Source organism: Mobula hypostoma, chromosome 13, assembly GCF_963921235.1.
Source record: "Mobula hypostoma chromosome 13, sMobHyp1.1, whole genome shotgun sequence".
Taxonomy (NCBI): Eukaryota; Metazoa; Chordata; class Chondrichthyes; order Myliobatiformes; family Myliobatidae; genus Mobula; species Mobula hypostoma.
The window spans coordinates 86554456-86575468 of record NC_086109.1 but is presented as its reverse complement, the minus strand read 5'-3'; the positions used below and the strand labels follow the sequence as shown (position 1 = coordinate 86575468).

Sequence of the window (21013 nt, the reverse complement as noted above, 5' to 3'; positions counted from 1 at the left end):
TTGGGTATATTGAAAGTGGAGGTTGATAGGTTCTTGATTAGTATGGGTGTCAAAGATTATGAGGAGAAGGCAGGAGAATGGGGTTAAGTGGGATGATGAATGTGTTGGAATGGTGGAACAGACTTGATAGACTGAATGGCCTAATTCTCCTTTTAACTTGCAGTCTTATTCAGTTTAAATGGCAGCAAATTAGTGACTTTTGAACATTTGTAGTTGAATGTGAAAGTTACAGAATTGGATGAAAGATAGCGCCACATTTGTCCATGCAGTGCAGAGTCAGAATGTGATCTTACTGACATTACTGGCATTTGCACTGAAAAGTGTTTCCTGACACTGGGTTAAACCCAGGGCAAAATCCCATTCCCATAAATTTCAGTAAGGATATGGGGAAGAAAGTAAATTTCTGTTTTAATTATTTGCAATGTTTTTGCTTTTAACAGATATCACTTTGATTTTTTTATGAAGTTCTTCAATGTTCATTTCTGTTCTATTTTTTGTACAATGTGCAAGTAACTGTATGAGTGAATTATGAAGACACCTTCCTCGGATGCTTGTTCTGTTGATACTGTAAAGCTCTCCCAGTGCTTCCCTGACGTTAGCACTTGGGGTGGGGGAGGAAGGGGGCTGGAATTTAATTATATGTTGTTCAATTGCCACAGAACAGTGACTGCTGTCTATGGAAGAGTTCATGCACCAACCTTTGTTGATGTATGCATAGAGTCCATCTCCTCTGGATTTCTCCAACAGGGAGCTCCTACTTGTACGGAATAGTTATCCTGTCGAGTTGAAATACTAAATCAGGCATGTTGTTGTTTAGCCGCCTTTCAATGAAAATCAGAATGCAACAGTTTCTCATCTCTTTCTATGCGTTAACAGTCTTAAAAACCCTAACAACTGAGAGTAAAAGTGGTGTTAGCTTTGTTGGTTTTGGGGAGAGTTTCTAGGGCACAGCTTCATCAGTATTCAGTTCATGGTTCTCTGCAAGCCTCATTGCTAGTATCCACGATGCTTCAGGCAAACTTTGTTGCTCTCCAGATCCCAGCTCAAGACAAGTTCATTCTTGTTGTGACTAGGAATTGCAAGTCCGTGCAAGTGAGATCTGGGCCAGAAGGACTGCATTCTGATTTTTACTTTGCATCAATAAATGTTATAGCAAATTGATTTTGTGTAGTCATCACTTAAAGAAAAGGTGGTTAATATCTTGTTTTATTTCTCTCCTTCAGGGCACATCTGTATTTGAGCAGTACTCTTCCTCTGTTCCATTGAAAACTCTTCAGAGTGTGAACTGCCCTCGCAGCCTCGTCGTTCAACCTGACTGGAAGTTTCAGTATATTTCCACGTTCTCTTCTTTACGCCAATTCCCAGTAAGCTGGTAATACAGAAATCAAAGAAAAACAGAGGCACTGTAACATTTTTGCTATTTCAGGATTTTGTTGATTTGTTAGTGTGCTTTGCAGCATTAGATAAGTTGCAGTTATATCTAATATAAAAGTAATTAGGTATTGTTGTATTGTGTACTCCTGATGGTTTAAGATTGCAGTTCATGTGACTAGCAATGACAGTCAATGAAAGCAAGTGAAGGATGATTACTGTGATATTAAGAAATAAAAGATCTGTTCTTGTTTCTTATTCTAACAGGGATAACTTGTTTTGTGGTTGTTGCTGTTTTATATACTGTATTAGCTTTATGGGTTGTGGCTCATGTTTTTAAATACATCTTTCTCCAGGCAATAGAATTGGAACATATTGTTTACTGTAAAATTAATTACATTGCAGCTTTCTGAAAAACACACAAATATGCCTGCTTACTTTGAAAAATTGGCCTCAGAAATGCCTCATCTAAGCACGATTCAAGACATACTCTCTGGCAGGTAAGCACAGAAATGAAAATGGAATATTACCATTTGATTATCCTTTTGCTTTTCTGTCCTCCATCTTTTGATTTACTATGACTCATGGTATTCCAAGATAAAGTAAATGTCCGAATCTAAATAGCCATTTTACAGTTGAAGTTTAAACACTGCATAGAAGAAAAAGGTTTTGCATTATGCACCATTTTGTTATGTCTGAACTTAATCTTATCCTTTTTAGTGGGATCATCGGGCAGCAAGTGGAGTGGGAATCCTTTGAATTACTCATGCAATACGGCATTCCATGTTTTCAAAGGAATGTTGATGTTGTTCACTATATTTCTATAAATCCATATGTTAACTTCTGTTTGAAACTTTTCTCAAGTTTTTTTTAAATATCCTTAAATGTAGCTAACAGAAATCCAAAAAGGCGAATTGGCACTGTTGTAATATCCTCAATTAGAGTCTTATTTGGATTGTCTAACAGTTCCTCAGCATCGCTTGTCTCTTTCACTGGAATTGTATTGGAAAGAGTGTGCTTAGAATCCAAACGATGGTCCAACTTTGCAGCTCCTATAACAGATATAGATACTAAAGGTAAGAATGCAGTATTACCAGCTGTACACAAAATTATATAGTGTTTTTCTGAAATTGGTGTCTTGTGTTGGGTTGAAATGTTGCAATGTGTTGTAGCAATAATATGTGACAAATGCTGGATGCGTTGATTTGTTCAGAATTTCTCATTAACTCCTAGATACTGCTGACCAGGGAAGATGCTAAGAGGTGGTTCCCTGTTTTCTCAGTAAAGAAAGGAAAAACATACCACTTTCTTTCCCACCATTGGGAAGGTCAAGGAAAGAATTATCTTTTAGACGGAGCTTTCAACTTTTTTTTATGCTCGACATGTTTGCCAGGATGCTTACAGTAAGGTTAATTTCTTAGTGTTTACCTGGTGAATGAATTTTGTTGCATTTAACACTCTTTGCCTCTTTCTTGTTTATAGGTGTATTCGTTCCTGGTGACTGGGATCTGAAGTTCACTGTTGGACAAGTTCCGAATAGAGCCACGGCCTTGAATGTCTATGTAGATCTCTTACAATTTACGTATACCATTGGGATCTTACCAGGAACGATAGTGGTATTTCATAATTTGGAGAGAATTATATCCAGGTTAGTTTTTTTTATTTATGAACATGAAAGCCTTTTTGAGTCGGCTGTCACCTACTTTTTGCTGCCCATTGATTTGATTTATTTGCATTGGCTCCAGCTCCCTTGATGCTTTCACTTTTCAAATCTGTCATCTGGTCACCAGTATGTTAATAGCTCCATGACCTTTGCAAGAGAACTCTAGATTTCGATTGGCATTTGTAGGCAAATGTGTTTTATGGCTTCAGCTCACTTTTTAAGTTTGGATTTCCCCTTGCCTATCCACCTAGGGAACTAATTACCATCTCATGGTCATCTCAAACACTTGAATGAAATTGTCTATCAATTCACCTATACACAAGAAAATACAAGCCAAATTTATTGAACAAGTCTTCATAATTTAAAGTATTGCACCTCTTCAAGTTCCAAGGTGCAGTGCTCAAAAATAAATACATGAGTCTGTTCTAAAGCCTAACTCCTTTTGTCACGTAGACCCATTGAGGTGAAAGATCAGCATTTAATTTGTGGTGTTTATCACTTTTTGCACCCATCTGTTGGGTTTCAGTAGTTATTGGATTTTAATGTCAGATTTCCCATGATTCCTAATTTGTTACCGTTTGGCACAGCATTTATGCTCACCTCTCAGGTTCAAAGGTTTAAACTCCTTACTGAAATGAGTTTCCTCATGCTCAATCCAAATGACTGCCACATGGGACCCTTGCAGCTGGCAAATTGTCATCGTTTTGATTTAATCAATCTTGAATAGATTGTAACAGGGTCTCAAGAGGTGATTAATTCACTGCTTTGGCCCTTCAGGGGCATTTAGCTTGGAAATAAAGAGAATGCTAAAATACTGTAGGTTTCGTATAGATGCTGAGTACTGAAAACATTTTCGTGTCAGTTGCAGTGGGCATGAAGTTATTCTTCATTTCTTCAAAAATACTGACTCTCAATGTTTCTGGCATCTTTATTACTGAGAAATGTATTTTTACTTGTTGATATCTTGTCTTATGTACTCAACTATGTTTTTAAAGGACTATTCTTGGATCTAATTAAAAAGACTGAGTCATCTTGTCCTGTAGTTAAGATTATATGTTTGAAGGACATCATGTTGGCCGTACAGTGATTTTTTTTCTTCCTGAAAATAAAATCCATCTCATTTTAATCTGTTCAAATTCTGTTTCAGACACAACAATGTGTACTGCAGATTTGTGCCTTCTAGCAGTCTCTCTGTCCTTGAGTTGTCTTCACTGGACGGTAAAAGGTTGGTATGGTTATTTGCATTTTGCTTACTTTAAAAGGTTAATATACTAAGTTGACAGAACCTGTGTTCATTGCTTTTGGGCTTCCTAAACTTTTCGTAGTTTATAAATTAATTATTGACATTGTAATTTATTAATTTTAGAAGCATAATATCCATAGGAAAATAGTTTTCACATTTTGCTTTCTTTTTAACTTGTAACTTAAATAACAAATATTTGAAAGTTGATGCAGAACAGAATGCAAAAAATGAATTATGGGCCTTTGAGAAACTTAGCAGTTTCTCGGTCAATTCCCAACACAGAAGCCCAAGTTGGTACTAATGTTTGAACAACCAGGAAAGGGCAGAAAGACTCCTCTGTCACGTTTTGTCCCAATTCCTCCATTGTGTGTACTCCTATACAATACGAGAATTGAGAGCAGTTTAACCAATTATAGCTTTATAGTGTTACAAGGGCAAAGTCACACGAACGATGATGTAAACTAACAACTGCCGCTATTTTACACAAAGTAATCAAACATAGCTTATTTCTTGCATAGCTCTGTAGAAGGAAAGTACTGTGCAATTAAGCTGAAAAATGTAACTTTATTAACACAGTCGGATATTAAAGAGACACACAACAAAATGCTGCATGAACTCAGCAGGCCAGGCAGCATATATAGAAAAGAGTAAACAGTTGATGTTTCGGGCCGAGACTCCTTATCAGGAGTGGAAAGGAAGTGGAGAAGTTGGAGTAAGAAGGTGGGGGGAGAGGAGGAAGAAGTGCGAGGTGGTAGGTGAAACTGGGAGAGGGGTAAAAGATGAAGAAAAGAGTTGGGAAGTTGATGACTAAGGGCTGGAGAAGGGGAATCTGATAGGAGAGGTTAGAAGACCATGGAAGAAAGGGAAGGAGGTGGAGTTCCAGCGGGAGGTGATGGCCAGATAAAGAGATGAGGTGAAAGAGGGAAACAGTAATGGGGAACGGTGAGGGATATTATAGATACTGGTTGAAACTGACCTGTGTGAAGTGAGATTTAGGAATGATGGTAGCAAGAATTTCAGTGAATTGACATTGTTAATGTTTAGGGAAATGGTGTAACTGGTTAATTTGAAGTCAATGATTTTAATTTTTATCTTGTAACAATGTTTTCTTTGTATCTGCTTTCAGTTCATTAAGCAGTGCGGCAATTGCAGAGCAGCCCTTCGTCTATCTTGGAAATTTAATCTCTGGGCAGGAGAACTGCCAACAGGGCCTTGTTTGTTGCCATGTGGTTAATGTTCACTCTCTGAAACTGCAGTGGGTTTGCAGTCGTTGCAGCAGTATTTTTAAACAGGTTTGTTTTTTTTAAAAATGTTTTTGAAAAGATAAAAACATTGCTGGGGCACAAGGAGCTATTCAGAGTAGGAAATGCTGCAAATGTGCAAAAGGTCTGTCCCTAAAAGAAATTCAAGTTTATAGATGTTGAAAGATTAATTGGATTTCTGAATGGACATCGAACCCATGAACATGACCTCATTACATTTTTTATTCCCGTTTTTGCACTACTTATTTAATTTAACTATTTAATACATCAGTACTTGCTGTAATTCATGTTTTCTATTATGCATTGCATTGTACTGCTGCAGCAAAGACAACATTTCATGACATATGCTGGACATAATAAAACTGACCCTGATATGTTGATAAGACCATAAGATATAGGAGCAGAATCAGGCCATTTGGCCCATCAAGACTGTTCCGCCATTTCATTATGGCTGATCCAATTTTCCTCTCAGCCCTAATCTTCTGTCTTCTCCTCATATCCCTTCTTAACATTATCAATCAAGAATCTATCAACCTCTGCCTTAAATATGCATAAAGACTTGGCCTCCATAGCTGCCTCTGGTGAAGAATTCCATGGATACACTGCTCTTTGGCTAAAGAAATTCCTCATCTCCATTCTAAAAGGATGCCCCTCTATTCTGAGGCTGTGTCCTCTGTTCTTGGACTCGCTCACCACAGGAAACATCCTCCATGTCCACTCTATCAAGGCCCTTCACCATTTGATAGGTTTCAATTAGGTCACCCCTCATTCTTCTGAATTCTGGAGAATAAAGGCCCAGAGCAGTCAAACGCTCTTCATATGACAAGCTGTTCAAACCTGGAATCATTTTCCTGAACCCCCTACAGTTGCAGCACATCCTTTCTAAGAAAAGGGGCACAAAACTGCTCACAATATACCTTGTATTGGGAAAGTGTCCCTTCTATATTGTTCAGTCTGTTACCAGGTTATACTGTACCAATATTCTGCTGAAATCAAAGTTTCAGCATAATATTGGCTCAGTATAACCTGATAACAGATTACTATTCTCTCTTAAGCCGTGCAGGTGCGCAACTGTGCAGTAACTGTAATGCTCCTGCGCCTAGATATTAATGTCCCATGCAGTTTTCAGGCCATGTAAAATAAGTAAATAAATCAATAAATTTCCTGTGCAGAGCGAGGTTGGTCCTTGCAGTTTTTAAAAAAAAAATAGAGGGAACATTGTAACAGATGAAAGCTAAATTTGATCAAATAAAACTTTATTTCAGGTTTCAAACGTCCAATTTAATGTCAGAGAAATGTATACAGTATGCATCCTGAAATGCTTTTTCTTCACAAACATCCATGAAAACAGAGGTGCCCCAAAGAATGAATGACGGATAAACGTAAGAACCCCAAAGTCCCCCTATGGCTCCCCTCCCTCCAGCGAGTAAGCGGCAGTGAGCAACAGTCCCCCCCCCCGGCAAAAATAAAGCAAGCATTGGTACCGCCACCAAGCACTCAGCGTGAGCAAAGCAGTAGCAAAGACACAGACTTGTAGTTACCCCAAAGACTTGGCGTTTCATCTTGCATTCAACATACTGCAGATTCTCTCTCTCCCTAATAAGGGAGAAGGTGGTGTCTCCATTTTTCACCAGGGAGCGGGGAGACATAACAAACAACTCGCTGGTTTATGACATTGAAAGTCCATTACGTTGCTTTTTCTGAGCTCTGTGCTTGAAGATCGCAAAGATTTCGGGCCCCACAGCAAATGTCTTGACTTCCCCCCGCCAACGACACATGTGCCTCCTGCTGTGACACCAACCCTCGATCCGCCTTTCTCCAGAGCTCCGAAATCTTAGGCTTCTGAAGTCGAGTGGACTCTCAGGCCAAACCCTTGGCCAGTTATGGAACCCCGAGAGTGGGTCCCATTTCCGCAAAGAACCGAAGTCAGCGTGTAATGCCAGGTCAAGGTCTTCAAAAGAACCCTGAAAGGGAAAAATAGAGATATTAAAGATGGAAATAGAGCTATTTCCGAAGATGCAAGCATAGGAGTTGCAGTTTAGCGCCAACTTAACTTTGCCCCACCTCCGGTTTGACAGAGTAGTGCAGATTAAAAATCTGCCACCAAATTTTTTAATATGGTTGTAAATGGTCATAGTGTGGAGTGAAAAATAATGTTTTCAAGAGCTTAAAGCATATGAATCAAAGTACTTCCGTGATGAAGAATACAGAATTATGTATAAAAATAGTTGATTGGGGAATTAAAATTCAGAGTGAAGTTGAGAGTCTGGATACACATTTCATGTCTTAATAATTGCACTTTTCAGTAATGTATTTAATAACCAAATTATCATTTGATTTCTTCATTTAGGGAAGGTGTACACAAAGCTCTGAATCCTGCCGATCTGCAGATGGTGTATTTCAAGCTTATGCAAAGTAAGCATTGAGTATTTGGGAGCTGTTTTTTAAATGAGCACCAGAAGATGATTCTCTGTTTCAGTCACTTTTGAGCCACCCATGTGTTCAAGTCACGGAAAGTTAGCATTATCTCTCAGAATTTGGAATTCACCTAAATGAGGAAGTTTTAGCTCCTGATTACTAGAGTTTGTGCACACACTAGCTTATAAATTATTGTAAAGTAATCAAACTCAAGAGATTGTTTCAGTGTGGTGAATGTTTTCCCACTAACAGTGGATAACTAATATCTAAGCATACGTGCAAAAGAAGTTCAGACACAAAGGGCGTATGTTGGAATGACACATGCCAGGAATATTCAGTGGTCACTCCACTGTCATGTATTGGGTCTCATGGTGTAAGCCACAAGTTGGATTTTGGTTTCTTCTCTGTGATATCAGTTGGCATCTTTTCCTACCTTTTACTCCCACTTGCTTCTCTGGACATCACCTCTTTCAAGGTTTGCTTGTCAAAGATCAGACAGAGCTCTTCAGATGTGTTTGCTACCCACACTTGACTCATCAGCATTATTGTACGTGACTCAAGAGCCCTTTAACACTGCTGGTATTTAAGGCAGCAATGAAGGTACTCCATCTGCAACAGTGTTCAGGGTTTCTTTCATCGTGTCACTAGCTCGGTTTTCACTACCGTTAGTCATGTAAGTTCCAGGTGGAAACTCGGGAACACCTTTCCACTGGGATGTAAGATTCTTCATTGCTGTTTTTGTAACAATTTTGTTTTACCTGTTAGGGTTGTTAACCCTGAGCTGAAACTCCCCCCAAACCTGGAGGACCGATCTGGGTCTGGCCTCTACCCTTGACCTGTTTAACATGGGCGATCCTACCAAGAGCCAAAGCATAAAGCCCAGACTCCAGCCATTATAACTCTCTGGGTCATTGAGGCATGTAAGCTTCCAAACCACAGGAAGGTTGTGGTCCTCTTGAATGTACCTGAGCAGCATTTTATTTCCCATGATAAATTTGCTTTTTTGATCTACTGTCAATAACAGTCATGGTTGCAAATTCTGTTCTGCAAATTTCTTCCTTTTTATCATTTACTAAAGTTAAGATGTTATCTTCATTTGAGCACTTTGAACTTGCAGAGCACTGTTTTCGTCTTCACCCTCTAGTGGTTTTCAGTTTGAAGAAGCTGTGTTTAACAGCAGAGAATCTCAAACTTTTGATTTACTTTGATTTGTCTTTCTTCCTCCAACCTGATGGTGTTCTCAACTGCTTGCATTTCTTAATAAAAATTTTGAAAACAACCTCTGGACTGTCTCCTTTAGATTTGGGATGCAGCTTGTAATTACAAAGCCACTTGTAATATGATTGTTTTTTTTAAAAAAAAAAGCATTTTAAAACAAGTGGAATGGGCAGAAATGTTTAAACCAATTACTTTAGGATGCATGAATAGACTTGTTTCCCTGAGAACCTATTTGCAAACAAAATGTTGAAATGGAAAATGTATAGTAATGTTCATTTACTCTTTAATTACACTGTGCTTCTGCAGACTTTCATGCTATTCTGCACTTACTGGCAACACTTGTAGAAATAAAGAATTTTTATGACATGGCTTTATAGAAACTTTGTTCTGGAGCAAGAATTTTCTTTTATGGGTTACATGTGTTGCTGATGGGGCTAGCATTTATAACCCATCCCCGGAGTAGTTTGGAAAATACCCTGACTGGCAAACTGTTGAATAGTTGAATTAGAGTTGTAGATGGATGCTGCTTTGCATTCGTGGCTAAGATGCTCGCAATATTGCTGCAGTTCTGATCCGCAATATTAATTTGTCCCCTATCACTATTGAAGCATTGAACAAATTTAACTCCTCCATGGTGCAACACTCACAAAATGCTGGAGGAACTCTGCAAGTTAGGCAGCATCGATGGAGGAAACTGAACAGTCCTGATGATGAAGGGTCCCATCATGAAATGTCACCTGTTCATTTGTCTAAATAGATGCTGCCTGACCCAATGAGCTTCTCCAGAATGTGTGTGTGTGTTCACTCAGATTTCCACCATCTGCAATCTCCTGAAAATTTCTGTGCTATCCACCTGTTCTTTTGGCGTTTCTGACCACTGAACAGTTATTTATTTTTCTGGTACTTTCTCTCAAGCCATTTTTTTTTATTTTTTAAGAGTCATAAAGAATAAATTCTGTTTTAAAGTTCCCTTATTCTCTAGCTGTCACAAATCTCCCAACACTTGGGCATTCAGTTATACGTCCCATGTATGTTCACCTCAATTGCTTTTAATCTGGTGCTAGATCCCCTCTTGAGTGTGAGGTTCCATTAATTAGTCATACTGAGAGACTGACCTGTTCATTAGCACATTGGACCTACTACTGATTTTGAAAAGTTGCAGTCTTCACTCCGGGTTTTCACTGGCATAGGCATGGGCTGCTCGTAATTTTTTTTTAATGTAATTATCATGATTCTTGCAGTGACTTCTGCCATGCTAGCCTAGTCGTTTCAATGCTTCAGTCCTGTTCAGTAGTATCTGGAAGTGCACAATGAGATTGGAGCTATCCTCTGGTGCCTGTCAGGAACCTTATTCAAGTCATACTTATGTCTTGAACCTTGGTGAAGCCCAACTTGAAAGTGTATAATACTTAACACCACTGAAAACGAATCTATAAAGTGTGGCGATCGCCTTTACCTCAACTCCTTTCTCTGAGTTAATTCCTTCCTCCTGCTTTCAGAAACACATTCACATTGAAAATATCTGTCGATTTACTTCACTTGCCAAACTCTTAACAACCCTTGTTATCAGAGAAGTCAAATTTATTTTAAGTTTTGCAACAGTGCGTACAAATTTGTGCAGTTGTCTGCAAGCCAAGTTTGATGATAGAGCTATTAAAAAAACTTCATGCCATCTCAGAATCTCTCTTCCTCGCAAGTTAATCTGATCATCCATCCTAATTAGTCAACCCACCCTCCTCTGATTACCTCAGTCACTCCACTGAACAGTAAACACTTGAAACCACTTTTTCAGATGCTGTTGTATTTGTAAGTGCTAGTTATGCACATTCTATTCCATAGCTGTACCTTTTATATTTTATATACTACTTGAATGCTTTTTGTTGCATATTGTGCAACATACCACAACACCTTCCTAATGCATGTAAATACATATAGCACAAGGGGCCCTACAATGGGTAGTTAAACCTGCCTAACGTCATCAAGGACATGTATACAGAATGGTGCAGGTAAAAGGCCAGCAATATCACGAAAGATTCCACCCACCCTACTCGTGCACTGTTTGTCCTACACCTATCGGGGACGAGATTACGCAGCATCCACTCCAGGGCCACGTGACTCAAAAACATCTTCTTTCCCCCAAGCTGTCAGGCTGATCAGCACCTCCACCTGTAACCCAGCCCATCACCCATTAACCTGTCCCCCTAGCCTGCACCACCTATGTATACCTAGCACCAATTTATGTACTTGCGTAGTTATCCATGTATACAAGTTGTTAATTTTGTTTTAGAGGATTGCTTTTATATTTGTATGCTTGGGTTTTTTATATGCTGCATTGGATTGGAGTAACAATCATTTTGTTCTCCTTCACACTTTGTGTATGGAAGAATGGCAATAAACAGCCTTGAATCTTGAATGTAGTTGATCTTTAATGGCTGTGTTAATGTTGAGATCTGTTTGATTGCAGAATTATTGTGGAGGATGGAACTGCAGAGGCATGGGTGTACTGTAAAGATAAACAGATAGCAGATTTGCTACAACTCAACTCCACCGAGTGGGAAGGATTGCAGGAACACGTTGCCCAGCAGGGTAGCGTGTACTTCCAATACCAGGGTCGTAGTGGCCATGAATTGGTAAGTTGAATGTCCACTTTGTTTATAAAACTTAAGATCCGTGCCCTGTCTCCTTATTTTAGAGCAGCCTTGACTTTAATGCAGTCAGGTACAACATTTTGCCTGCTTTTGAACTCACAAGAATAACATTCACAGCGAGAACTTCTTTGTTGCCCCTTATACAAATATCTTGTTAAGTGTAGGGTTGCATGGGGTGGTGGTGTTGTAGCCTGTTGGTGAAGATAGTAGTTGTCTTGATAATCAAGCTTAATAGTTCTATGGCTAATTTGTCTGCACGCAATTTGTTTCTAAGTATCTGCAGTTTTTCAGGTCATGTTATCCTGCTTTTATTGGGAGAAGTTGCTGTACCTAGTTTCTCTATTTTAAAAAGAACTTGTGACATTGTATGCTGCACAAACATCATATTCCAAGAAATACACGTGTAGTATTTTCAATAAATCCTTTTATGGGAGGTTCTGATGTACACAATGTTGCAGCTATTTTGCACATAGTGTTCCTCAAACAGAGATTGTTTGATCAGTTAATCTGCTTTGGTATTTTGGGAAAGTGATGCAGACAAGGACTTAGAATTCCCTGCTTTTCGGGAGGAAGTATAATGTATACTGCAAATGCCCCTCCTTACATCTATGCCACATTTTAACTCATTTGCTATTTCACATCAAATTGACATTATATTTCATAGCACTTGCTCCTTGTCACTCCTTGTGTATTTATTTACACGTTGCTGTGAAAGGTGCTACACCACATGGATTCTCTTTCTGACTTCTGGGTTAGAAAAACTTGTTCTCATGTTGAGTTTCCTTAAGTATTTCAATAAAAATGGTGTTTCTAGAAGTAAATCATCCAGTTTACTCCAGGACAGCCAGTGCCTTTTTCCATGACAGAAATTACTAATTGAAAAAGCATAATTTTAAGGTGATTGGAGGAAAGTAGAGGGGCAAGTTGGAGGTAGTCTTTTCCCCCCACACAGTGGTCAGTGCACAGAATAAGACCCCTAAGACATGGGAGTGGAATTAGGCTATTTGGCCTATTGGTCTGATCTGCCATTCAATCATGGCTGATACTTTTTCCCCCTCCTCAGGCCCACTCTCTAGCCTTCTCCCCATAACCTTTTATGCTGTGTCCTGTCAAGAACTAGTCAATCTCTGCCTTAAATACACCCAATGACCTGGCTTCCTGTGGTAATAAATTCCACAAATTCACCACCCTCTGGCTAAAGAAATTTCTCTGCATCTGTTTTAAATGGGCACCCCTCTGCCTGAGGCAGTGCCCTCTTGTCCTAGACTCCCCCACCATGGGAAACTTCATTTCCACATCTACTCTGTCTAGGCCTTGCAACACTAGAAAGGTTTCACTGAGATCTCCCCTTATCCTTCTAAGTTCCAGCAAGTACAGATCCAGAACCATCAAATGTTCTTTGTATGATAACCCTTTCATGGCTGGAATCATCCTTGTGAATCTCCTCTGAACCCTCTCCAATGGCAGCACATCTTTTCTTAGATGAGGTTAAAACTGTTCACAATACTCAAGGTGAGACCTGATCATTGTATTATAAAGGCTCAGCATCACACCCCTGCTCTTGTATTCTAGAACTGAAATGAGTGCTAACATTGCATTTGCCTTCCTCACCACCGACTCTACCTACAAATTAACATAAGGACATAAGAAATAGGAGCAGGAATAGGCCATACGGCCCATTGATCTTGCCCCGCCATTCATTAAATCATGGCTGATCTGTCCATAAACTCAGCTCCATCTACCTGCCTTTTCCCCATAACCCTTAATTCCCTGACTATCTAACTGTATCTTAAATATATTTAGTGAGGAAGCCTCAACTGATTCCCTGAGCAGAAAATTCCACAGATTCATCACTTTCTGAGCAAAAGTTTCTCCTCATCTCCATCCTAAATCTTCTCCCCTGATCCTTGAGGCAATGTCCCCTAGTCCCACCTACCAATGGAAACAACTTTTCTACTTTTATCTTACCTATCCCTTTCAAAATTTTGTATGTTTCTATAAGATTCCCTCTTATTCTTCTGAACTCGAGAGTATAGTCCCAGGCTACTCAATCTCTTCTCATAGGTTAACGCCATCGTCCCTGGAATCAGCCTGGTGAACCTCCTCTGCACTGTCTCCAAAACCAATATATCCTTCTGCAAGTATGGAGACCAGTTTTTGTTTATTTATTTCTGGTTTTAAAAATACTTTATTTGTTTCACCATTCTTTTGACTTTATAACATGGTGTTCTTTTTGTGCATCACTCGTGTATAGCATGGCAAGCTCTTGACTGAAAATCGAAAGAGAACTTGGCTCTGAAGCACCTTAAGTTGTGGGAGCAGGATTAGGTCCTTTAGTCCATTTGAATCTTCACTGCCATTCCATCACTCATTCTCTTATTAACCCTCTAAACTCGTTCTTTTGCCTTCACCCTGTGACACCCTTACTAATCAAAAACCTATCAATCTCTGCTTTACGTGTACCCAACAGTGGCCTCCACAGCTGCCTGTGCAATGAATTCCAATTTCACCATCTTTTGGCTGGAGAAATTCCACCTCATCTCTGTTTTAAAGGAATGTCTTTGTACTTAGCACACAGGGATGTGTATAAAGGAAATTACTTTGTCTAAATCTTGAATCCTTCTAATCTGAGTTCTGGTGCTCCTGAACTGAGTGTACTGGGAAGTTTGTGTAATGAGTGCTATCCTATTTCAACCTTCTGTGCAGTTGTCCACTGAATGTTTCCTCTGCGTGCTCATCCTTTTCTTTCCTGGTGTATTCAAAATTCCCGAGTTTTTGTCTTTCATTTTAGCTCTAAACTTGGTGCATCACCTTGCCTGCCTGGATCCTTGCTTTGCAATTTTGTCCCACCATCACACAACCTACTCAAAAGTATCTCAACTTTCCCTCTCAGCCTTGAAACTTATGAACCAGGATAGATGCCACCAAATCACATTTTGCCTGATTTCCTCCATTGCTCTCTAACCCTCTGTCTTCCATTGGGCACTAGATTTGACTTTTATTTTCAACATTTGTAAGATTAAACTATATCATGTTCCTTGTTTGAGTCAAATAGATGTGGCCAGAATGAATGTATAAATCATCAGAGTTTCAGTTTTGAGTCTTGGATGCTCAAAGTTGTATCAGAGAAATTAACAAAGCGATGTTAGAACATAGCGGCACATAATTGCTACAGTCAAAATATTGCAAGTTTAATTCACCTTTTGTTTTTGCAATTGCAGCATGAAGAGAGTACTGGAGATCTCTTAATGCAATACCTCGGAATGGTCTGTGCTAGCCCTATAGTCTGCAGATCCATTCAACTTCTCTTCAAAGTTGACTCAAGAAGCAGACGCATGTTAAAACAGACGGGTAAGTTGCCTTGTGGTCATTCTTCTACATTGGTGTTTGATACAAAATGTGAGGATAAAGCTGAATGGACGAAACCAAAATTAGTTGAACTTATCAAAAACTCACTTGATATTCCTTGATGTTGAGTTCAATTGTACTTCTGTTAATTGTCGTATTTGGCTGACCGCTCAGTGTTATTTATTTCCTATCAATTCAGCCAAATAGAATTATTTAAATTAAGTTTTTTAGTTTGTGTTGGCAGTGTTGAATTTGTAATTTGTTGTGATTGTGACATAAAACACTTGACATTTTCAAAAATATATCAAAGAAATTTAGGATTGTTTTTAATTCATTCAGTACTCAGGACTATAATCCTACTTTGGGCTCATAAATATGTACAGTGGAATATGGCTTATCTAAGAACTTAATTCTGTAAAACATGTTAATCCCTTGCTTTGACACCAAGGCAGTTGATAAAAGTGTCTGCCCATTTCAAATGGAGAATGTACATAAAATAACTCCTCAACTGCTTTTTGCACGACTTCATTTCTAAAGAACATTGTCTTGACTTTTGAGTGACCAAGCTCTTTATTGAACTGACTGCCCATTACACCCCTGGTGTTTAGGGCAGCAATGAAGGTCCTCCATCTCTGGCGGTGTTTGGAACTTCATTCATAGTGTCTGTAGCTTCCTTTTGTGTTTCCACTACTGTCAGTCGTGCAAGTCCTGGGTGGAGACTCAGGTATACTGCTGCTCTTATGTGGAAGGTTTCTGTAACAGTTTTATTTTACCAGTCAGGTTTGTCAACCCTGAGCTGAACCCCCTGAATCTGGAGAACTGATGGACCACTCTTAATCTGGCCTCTACCCTTTGGCTCTAGGTAGGGTCACCCATGCCAAACAGGTCAAAGCACAAAGCCCTGATTCCAGTCAACAGCTCTACGGGCCATTGAGGTACTCAAACCTCCAAACCCTGCAACAAAGTTGTGGTCCTCTTGGAGGACTTTATTTAAGTTTACATGCAATAAGTTCTTTCATGACTGAGCACACTTGTGCTTAAATGTCAGATGAAAGAAAACAGTTTGCTGTTATTTGCCTTGGTGTCAGCTAACCAGTGCTCCACCGTAAAGTTTGAAGCCCATTATCCTTGGATTGGCATTGCTTAATGATTTCAGCTCTTAATTTAACAGTTCAATGTCATATTTTTCTGATAGCTTTGTTTTGTGAGGATCAGGTGAGACTGTTATTTTCAGATATTCTGGAGATGGTCACTCCAACTATTTGAGGGTTAACAGTTTTACACTGCAATGCAGAGTATGATGATGTTACACTCCCTCTGTGTAATTGCTCCAGACTGGCACTCCTTATTTCAGATGCTGAGTGCTTTACTGGGAACTGTGCATTAGGGAGATGGGCTAATTCAGTTTCTTCAGTGTTTGTCCAAACTAGTAGAGCAGTTATCTGTAAATTGTATTTTGGCCATGGCACTGGATGAGGTACAAAGTGCTAAGAAACAATATGAGGAACTTTTGCTCAACAAGGTAATATTTAGCTGAATGATAATGATTAGACATTAAGACTCTCAATTAAAGTTACTGTTATAACTAGTAAACTAGTGTTTCTCTTTTTCTGCCTTGCTTCTCCAAAGTTATTTTATCTCTAGCATTTGGTCATAAAAGTACTAGAGCCACCAAACAACAATGGGGAGCAGCGGTTAATGTGATGATATTACAGCTTGGGGCGTTGGAGCTTGGAGTTCAATTCTGGTGCCATCTTTAAGGAGTTTGTATGTTCTCCCCGTGATTGTGTGGGTTTCTTCCCCCAGTTCAGAGACTTGCCAGTTAGTAGGCTAACTGTTCATTGTAAACTGTTCTCTGATTAGGCTGAGGTTCCATAGGTGGGTTGCTGGGTGGCAGAGCTCATTGGGCTGGAAGGGTCTGTTTCACGCTGTAACTCTAAATAAATAAGCAATGTAGAATCAGGTCCATCGACCCATCTAGTCTGTGCCAAACTATTAATCTGCTTACTCCCATATGTGCACAGGGACAATAGCCCTCCAAACCACTCCCACCTACATCCCATTCCAAACTTCTCTTAAGTGTTGCAATGGAACGTGCATCCACCGTTACCGCTGGCAGCTTGTTCCACAATCACACTGTCATTTGTTAATTTTTCCACAAACTAATATATTTCAAGGCACTTCTTTGTCTGTGCACGTGTTGGTGAAAACTTCACTGCGTGCACTGCAATCAGTTTTTATTCAATCCTTGCTTATAGAGTAAGTGAGTTAACTGAGAATTCCAAATCTTGCTTCTTAATGATTAGTTGTTAATTGGATATATTTTCCTATTTCTTTCAAGAGAAGCATTTAGTGAATTTGCTATTTTGAGTTAGCTATACAAGTGAGTCATAATTTCATTTGCCAGTATATCTCCTGTTGTGTGACGCAAATAGATTGTAATGTACAGGTAATAATTTCCTTGATCACAATTGGGGCACAAAATCTGTAATGGCAGAATCTGCTGCCATCTTATGTGATTTTTTTTGGCTTTTCGTGTTATTGACCAGATAGAAGTTGTGACTTGAGAACACATGGGTCTGACTTGTACTTTTAGCCATATCATATTTGTTCCTAAGTGTAAAGTTTTCTGTCTCTGATGATAGTCATGACATCGAAGGTGGGAGATTTGGCAAATATATTACTTTCAATACCAAGGTGAGTTGTTTAGACCCATCTTTATTGAAGTTGGCTGTTTGCTGATGTGACAGCAATGTTGCCTATCACATAATACTCAAGTCGGAATCTTTGATTAAGTTAATGTTTGTGACACCAGTGAGATGTGCTGTCTTACTGCTGCCATCAGGAAGAAGGTACAAGGACTCACACCACCAAGTTTAGGAATGCTTACTGTCCTTCAACCATCAGACTCTTGAACCAAAGTTGATAACTTCTCTCAACTTCACTTGCCCCATCAATTAAAATGTTTCCACAACTACTGGGCTCACTTTCAAGGACTCTTCCTCTCATCTTCTTGATATTATTGCTTATTTAGATTTGTTTCTTTGCATTTGCACAGCTTGTTGTCTTCTTCACTCTAGTTGAAAGCCCTAGCTTGGCAGTTGTCCATTGATTCTGTGATTGTTACTGTTCGATAGATTTGTAGAGGATGCCCTCAAGAAAATAAATCCTCAGGGTTATATATAGTGACATATATGTACTTTGATAATTTACTTTGTACTTGCCTTAATGTTTTACTCTTGGGTGTGGAAGTTTTTAACATCCTGTTGGAAATTTAAATGACTTTGGTTAGTTCAGTGGCAGATATTCTTACTCCACCCCAGAGTATATTCTGCAGAATTAGTCATGTTTTGAGAGTTGTGGGCATGCCAAAGTGCAACATATCATTTAATTACTTTTGAAATTAAGTCACTTTTGTAAATAAGGCACTAGTTTCGCCAAGTGACTCACTGTCCACCAAAGAGTAGTCAGAAATTGGTTGCATTACCATATGCAACCAGACCTGAGTAAAATGAGGTTTGTGTGTTTGGTAGCTAGAAACAGGGGAGAGACACAAGTAACAAGCAGTGACTATCTTCAGTACGTAGTCCAGCCAACAATGCTCATGACTAATGCCTTTGCTAAATCTTCCGCCAAAATCTTTGTTTTGCAATGAATAGGCTGACACTTAGACACTATGGTTGTGTAATCTACAGTGAATAATTCACCACATGATTCCCTATAACTACTTAATCTAAAAACCACAAGTCAGATGATACATTCTTTTAACTTCATTTCGAAAAAAATCTCCTCTCTTGATACTGTCAGAGTTTGGTGCAGTCTTGACAGAAATATCACCTCACAAATCGTCCATAGTTGATGTCATCATTATGTGCTGTGTCATATGACGTGGGCCATAATGGTCTTTCCATGACCATGGTTATTCTTGGCATAGTTTTCCACAGTGGTTTGCCATTGCCTTCTGGGCAGTGTCTTCACAAGATGGGTGACACCAGCCATTGTTGATACTCTTCAGAGATTGCCTGGCTACAGTGGTCACATCACCAGGATTTGTGATATGCACCAACCGCTTACATAACCATTTACCACCTGCTCCCATGGCTGCACTTGACCCTGATCTGTTGGGGTTGTGGCTAAATAGGTGCTACACCTTGCCCAAGGAAGACCTGCAGGCTAGTGGAGGGAAGGAGTGCCTTACACCTCCTTCGATAGAGAATTCTCCTCCCTCCCTCCACGACATCTCAAATGCCCTCTTTCTTTAAGGATCGTGGTTTCCTTTCTGTCATCAATGATGCCCTCACCCGCATCTCCTCCATTTCCCACACCTCGGCTCTCACCCCATCCTCCCGCCGCCACAACAGGGACAGTTCCCCTTGTCCTCACCTACCACCCCACTAGTCTCCAGATCCAACACATTATCCTCCACAACTTCCACTACCTTCAACAGGACCCCACCACCAAGCACATCTTTCCCTCTCCGCCTTCCGCAGGGATCGGTCCTTCCGCGACTCGCTGGTCCACACGTCCCTCCCCACAGATCTCCCACCTGGCACTTATCCCTGTAAGTGCAAGTGCTACACCTGTCCCTACACCTTCTCTCTTGCCACCATTCAGGGCCCCAAACAGTACTTCCAAGTGAGGCAACACTTCACTTGTGAGTCCGTTGGGGTCATCTATTGCATCCGGTGCTCCCGGTGCAGCCTCCTCTACATCGGTGAAACCCGACGCACATTGGGGGACCGCTTCGTCAAGCACCTCCGCTCCGTCCGCCAAAACAGACAGGATCTCCCAGTAGCCCCCACTTCAACTCTGCTTCCCACTCCCATTCAGATATGTCCATACATGGCCTCCTCTACTGCCATGATGAGGCTAAACTCAGGTTGGAGGAGCAACACCTCATATACCATCTAGGTAGTCTCCAGCCCCTTGGTATGAACATTGAATTCTCCAACTTCCGGTAATTCCCTCCTCCTCCCTTCCCCTATCCCTATGTCGCCCTGCCCCCTCCCCCAGCTGCCTACCACCTCCCTCATGGTTCCGCCTCCTTCTACTACCCATTGTGTTTTCCCCTATTCTTTCTTCATCTTTCCTGCCTATCACCTCCCTGCCTCCCTTCCCCCACCCCTTTATCTTTCCCCTTACTGGTTTTTCACCTGGAACCTACCAGCCTTCTCCTTCCCACCCTCCCCCAACCTTCTTTATAGGGCCTCTGCCCCTTCCCCCTACAGTCCTGACGAAGGGTTCCGGCCCAAAACGTCGACTCATCGTTTCCACGGATGCTGCCCGACCTGCTGAGTTCCTCCAGCGTGTTGTGAGTGTTACTCCCACCAGAGTCTATAGTAATCTTCATCAAACTCACAAATAATGCACGTGCACAGTCTGTGGTTATTCTTGAAATGTCTGCAACCTTTTTTAAATTTTGGTTGTCTGTCAGGGTTGGACTGTCTTTGCCTGTTTTTATTTTAGCCTACCCAGTCACAGAATCTCCTACAGTGGCTTCTTTTTCCACCACACCATTACATGTATTTTATTTTTAATGTGCTACCCTCAGTAATATTGTTTGAACAAGATAGACAACATGTTCCACGTTATGCTGGTACCCTGCATTCCCTCACCACATTTTTCTGAATTGTTCTTCTGGCTCCACAATGTCAAACTGCTATGTGTGACCTTGCCTAAGATCAACCAAAATTCCGTCCAGTTAAACCTTGCTTAAAATGAAGCCATTGTCTTGGGTTCCTGTTTTAAAGATTAAAAGATTGTGTATTAGCTTTGTCACATGTACATTGAAACACGGTGAAATACATTGTTTACAACAATGACCATCATATTCCAAGGATGT

The 21013-nt window shown here is 40.1% G+C and overlaps 1 protein-coding gene across 3 annotated transcripts in view; it reads left to right on the top strand.

Moving 5' to 3' along the window:
• ctc1 (CTS telomere maintenance complex component 1) overlaps nucleotides 1-21013 on the top strand; it is a 79000-nt gene that overhangs the window by 46950 nt on the left and 11037 nt on the right. For all 3 annotated transcript variants that reach the window (XR_010020171.1, XM_063066116.1, XM_063066117.1), the window contains 9 exons: nucleotides 1224-1364; nucleotides 1777-1871; nucleotides 2338-2447; nucleotides 2854-3019; nucleotides 4182-4259; nucleotides 5404-5569; nucleotides 7890-7954; nucleotides 11640-11805; nucleotides 15045-15174. Coding sequence is in view for 2 of the 3 variants with exons in the window: in XM_063066116.1 (XP_062922186.1) it covers nucleotides 1224-1364; nucleotides 1777-1871; nucleotides 2338-2447; nucleotides 2854-3019; nucleotides 4182-4259; nucleotides 5404-5569; nucleotides 7890-7954; nucleotides 11640-11805; nucleotides 15045-15174 (1117 nt within the window). In the remaining variant the exon portion in view is untranslated. The remainder of the gene's footprint in view (nucleotides 1-1223; nucleotides 1365-1776; nucleotides 1872-2337; nucleotides 2448-2853; nucleotides 3020-4181; nucleotides 4260-5403; nucleotides 5570-7889; nucleotides 7955-11639; nucleotides 11806-15044; nucleotides 15175-21013) is intronic.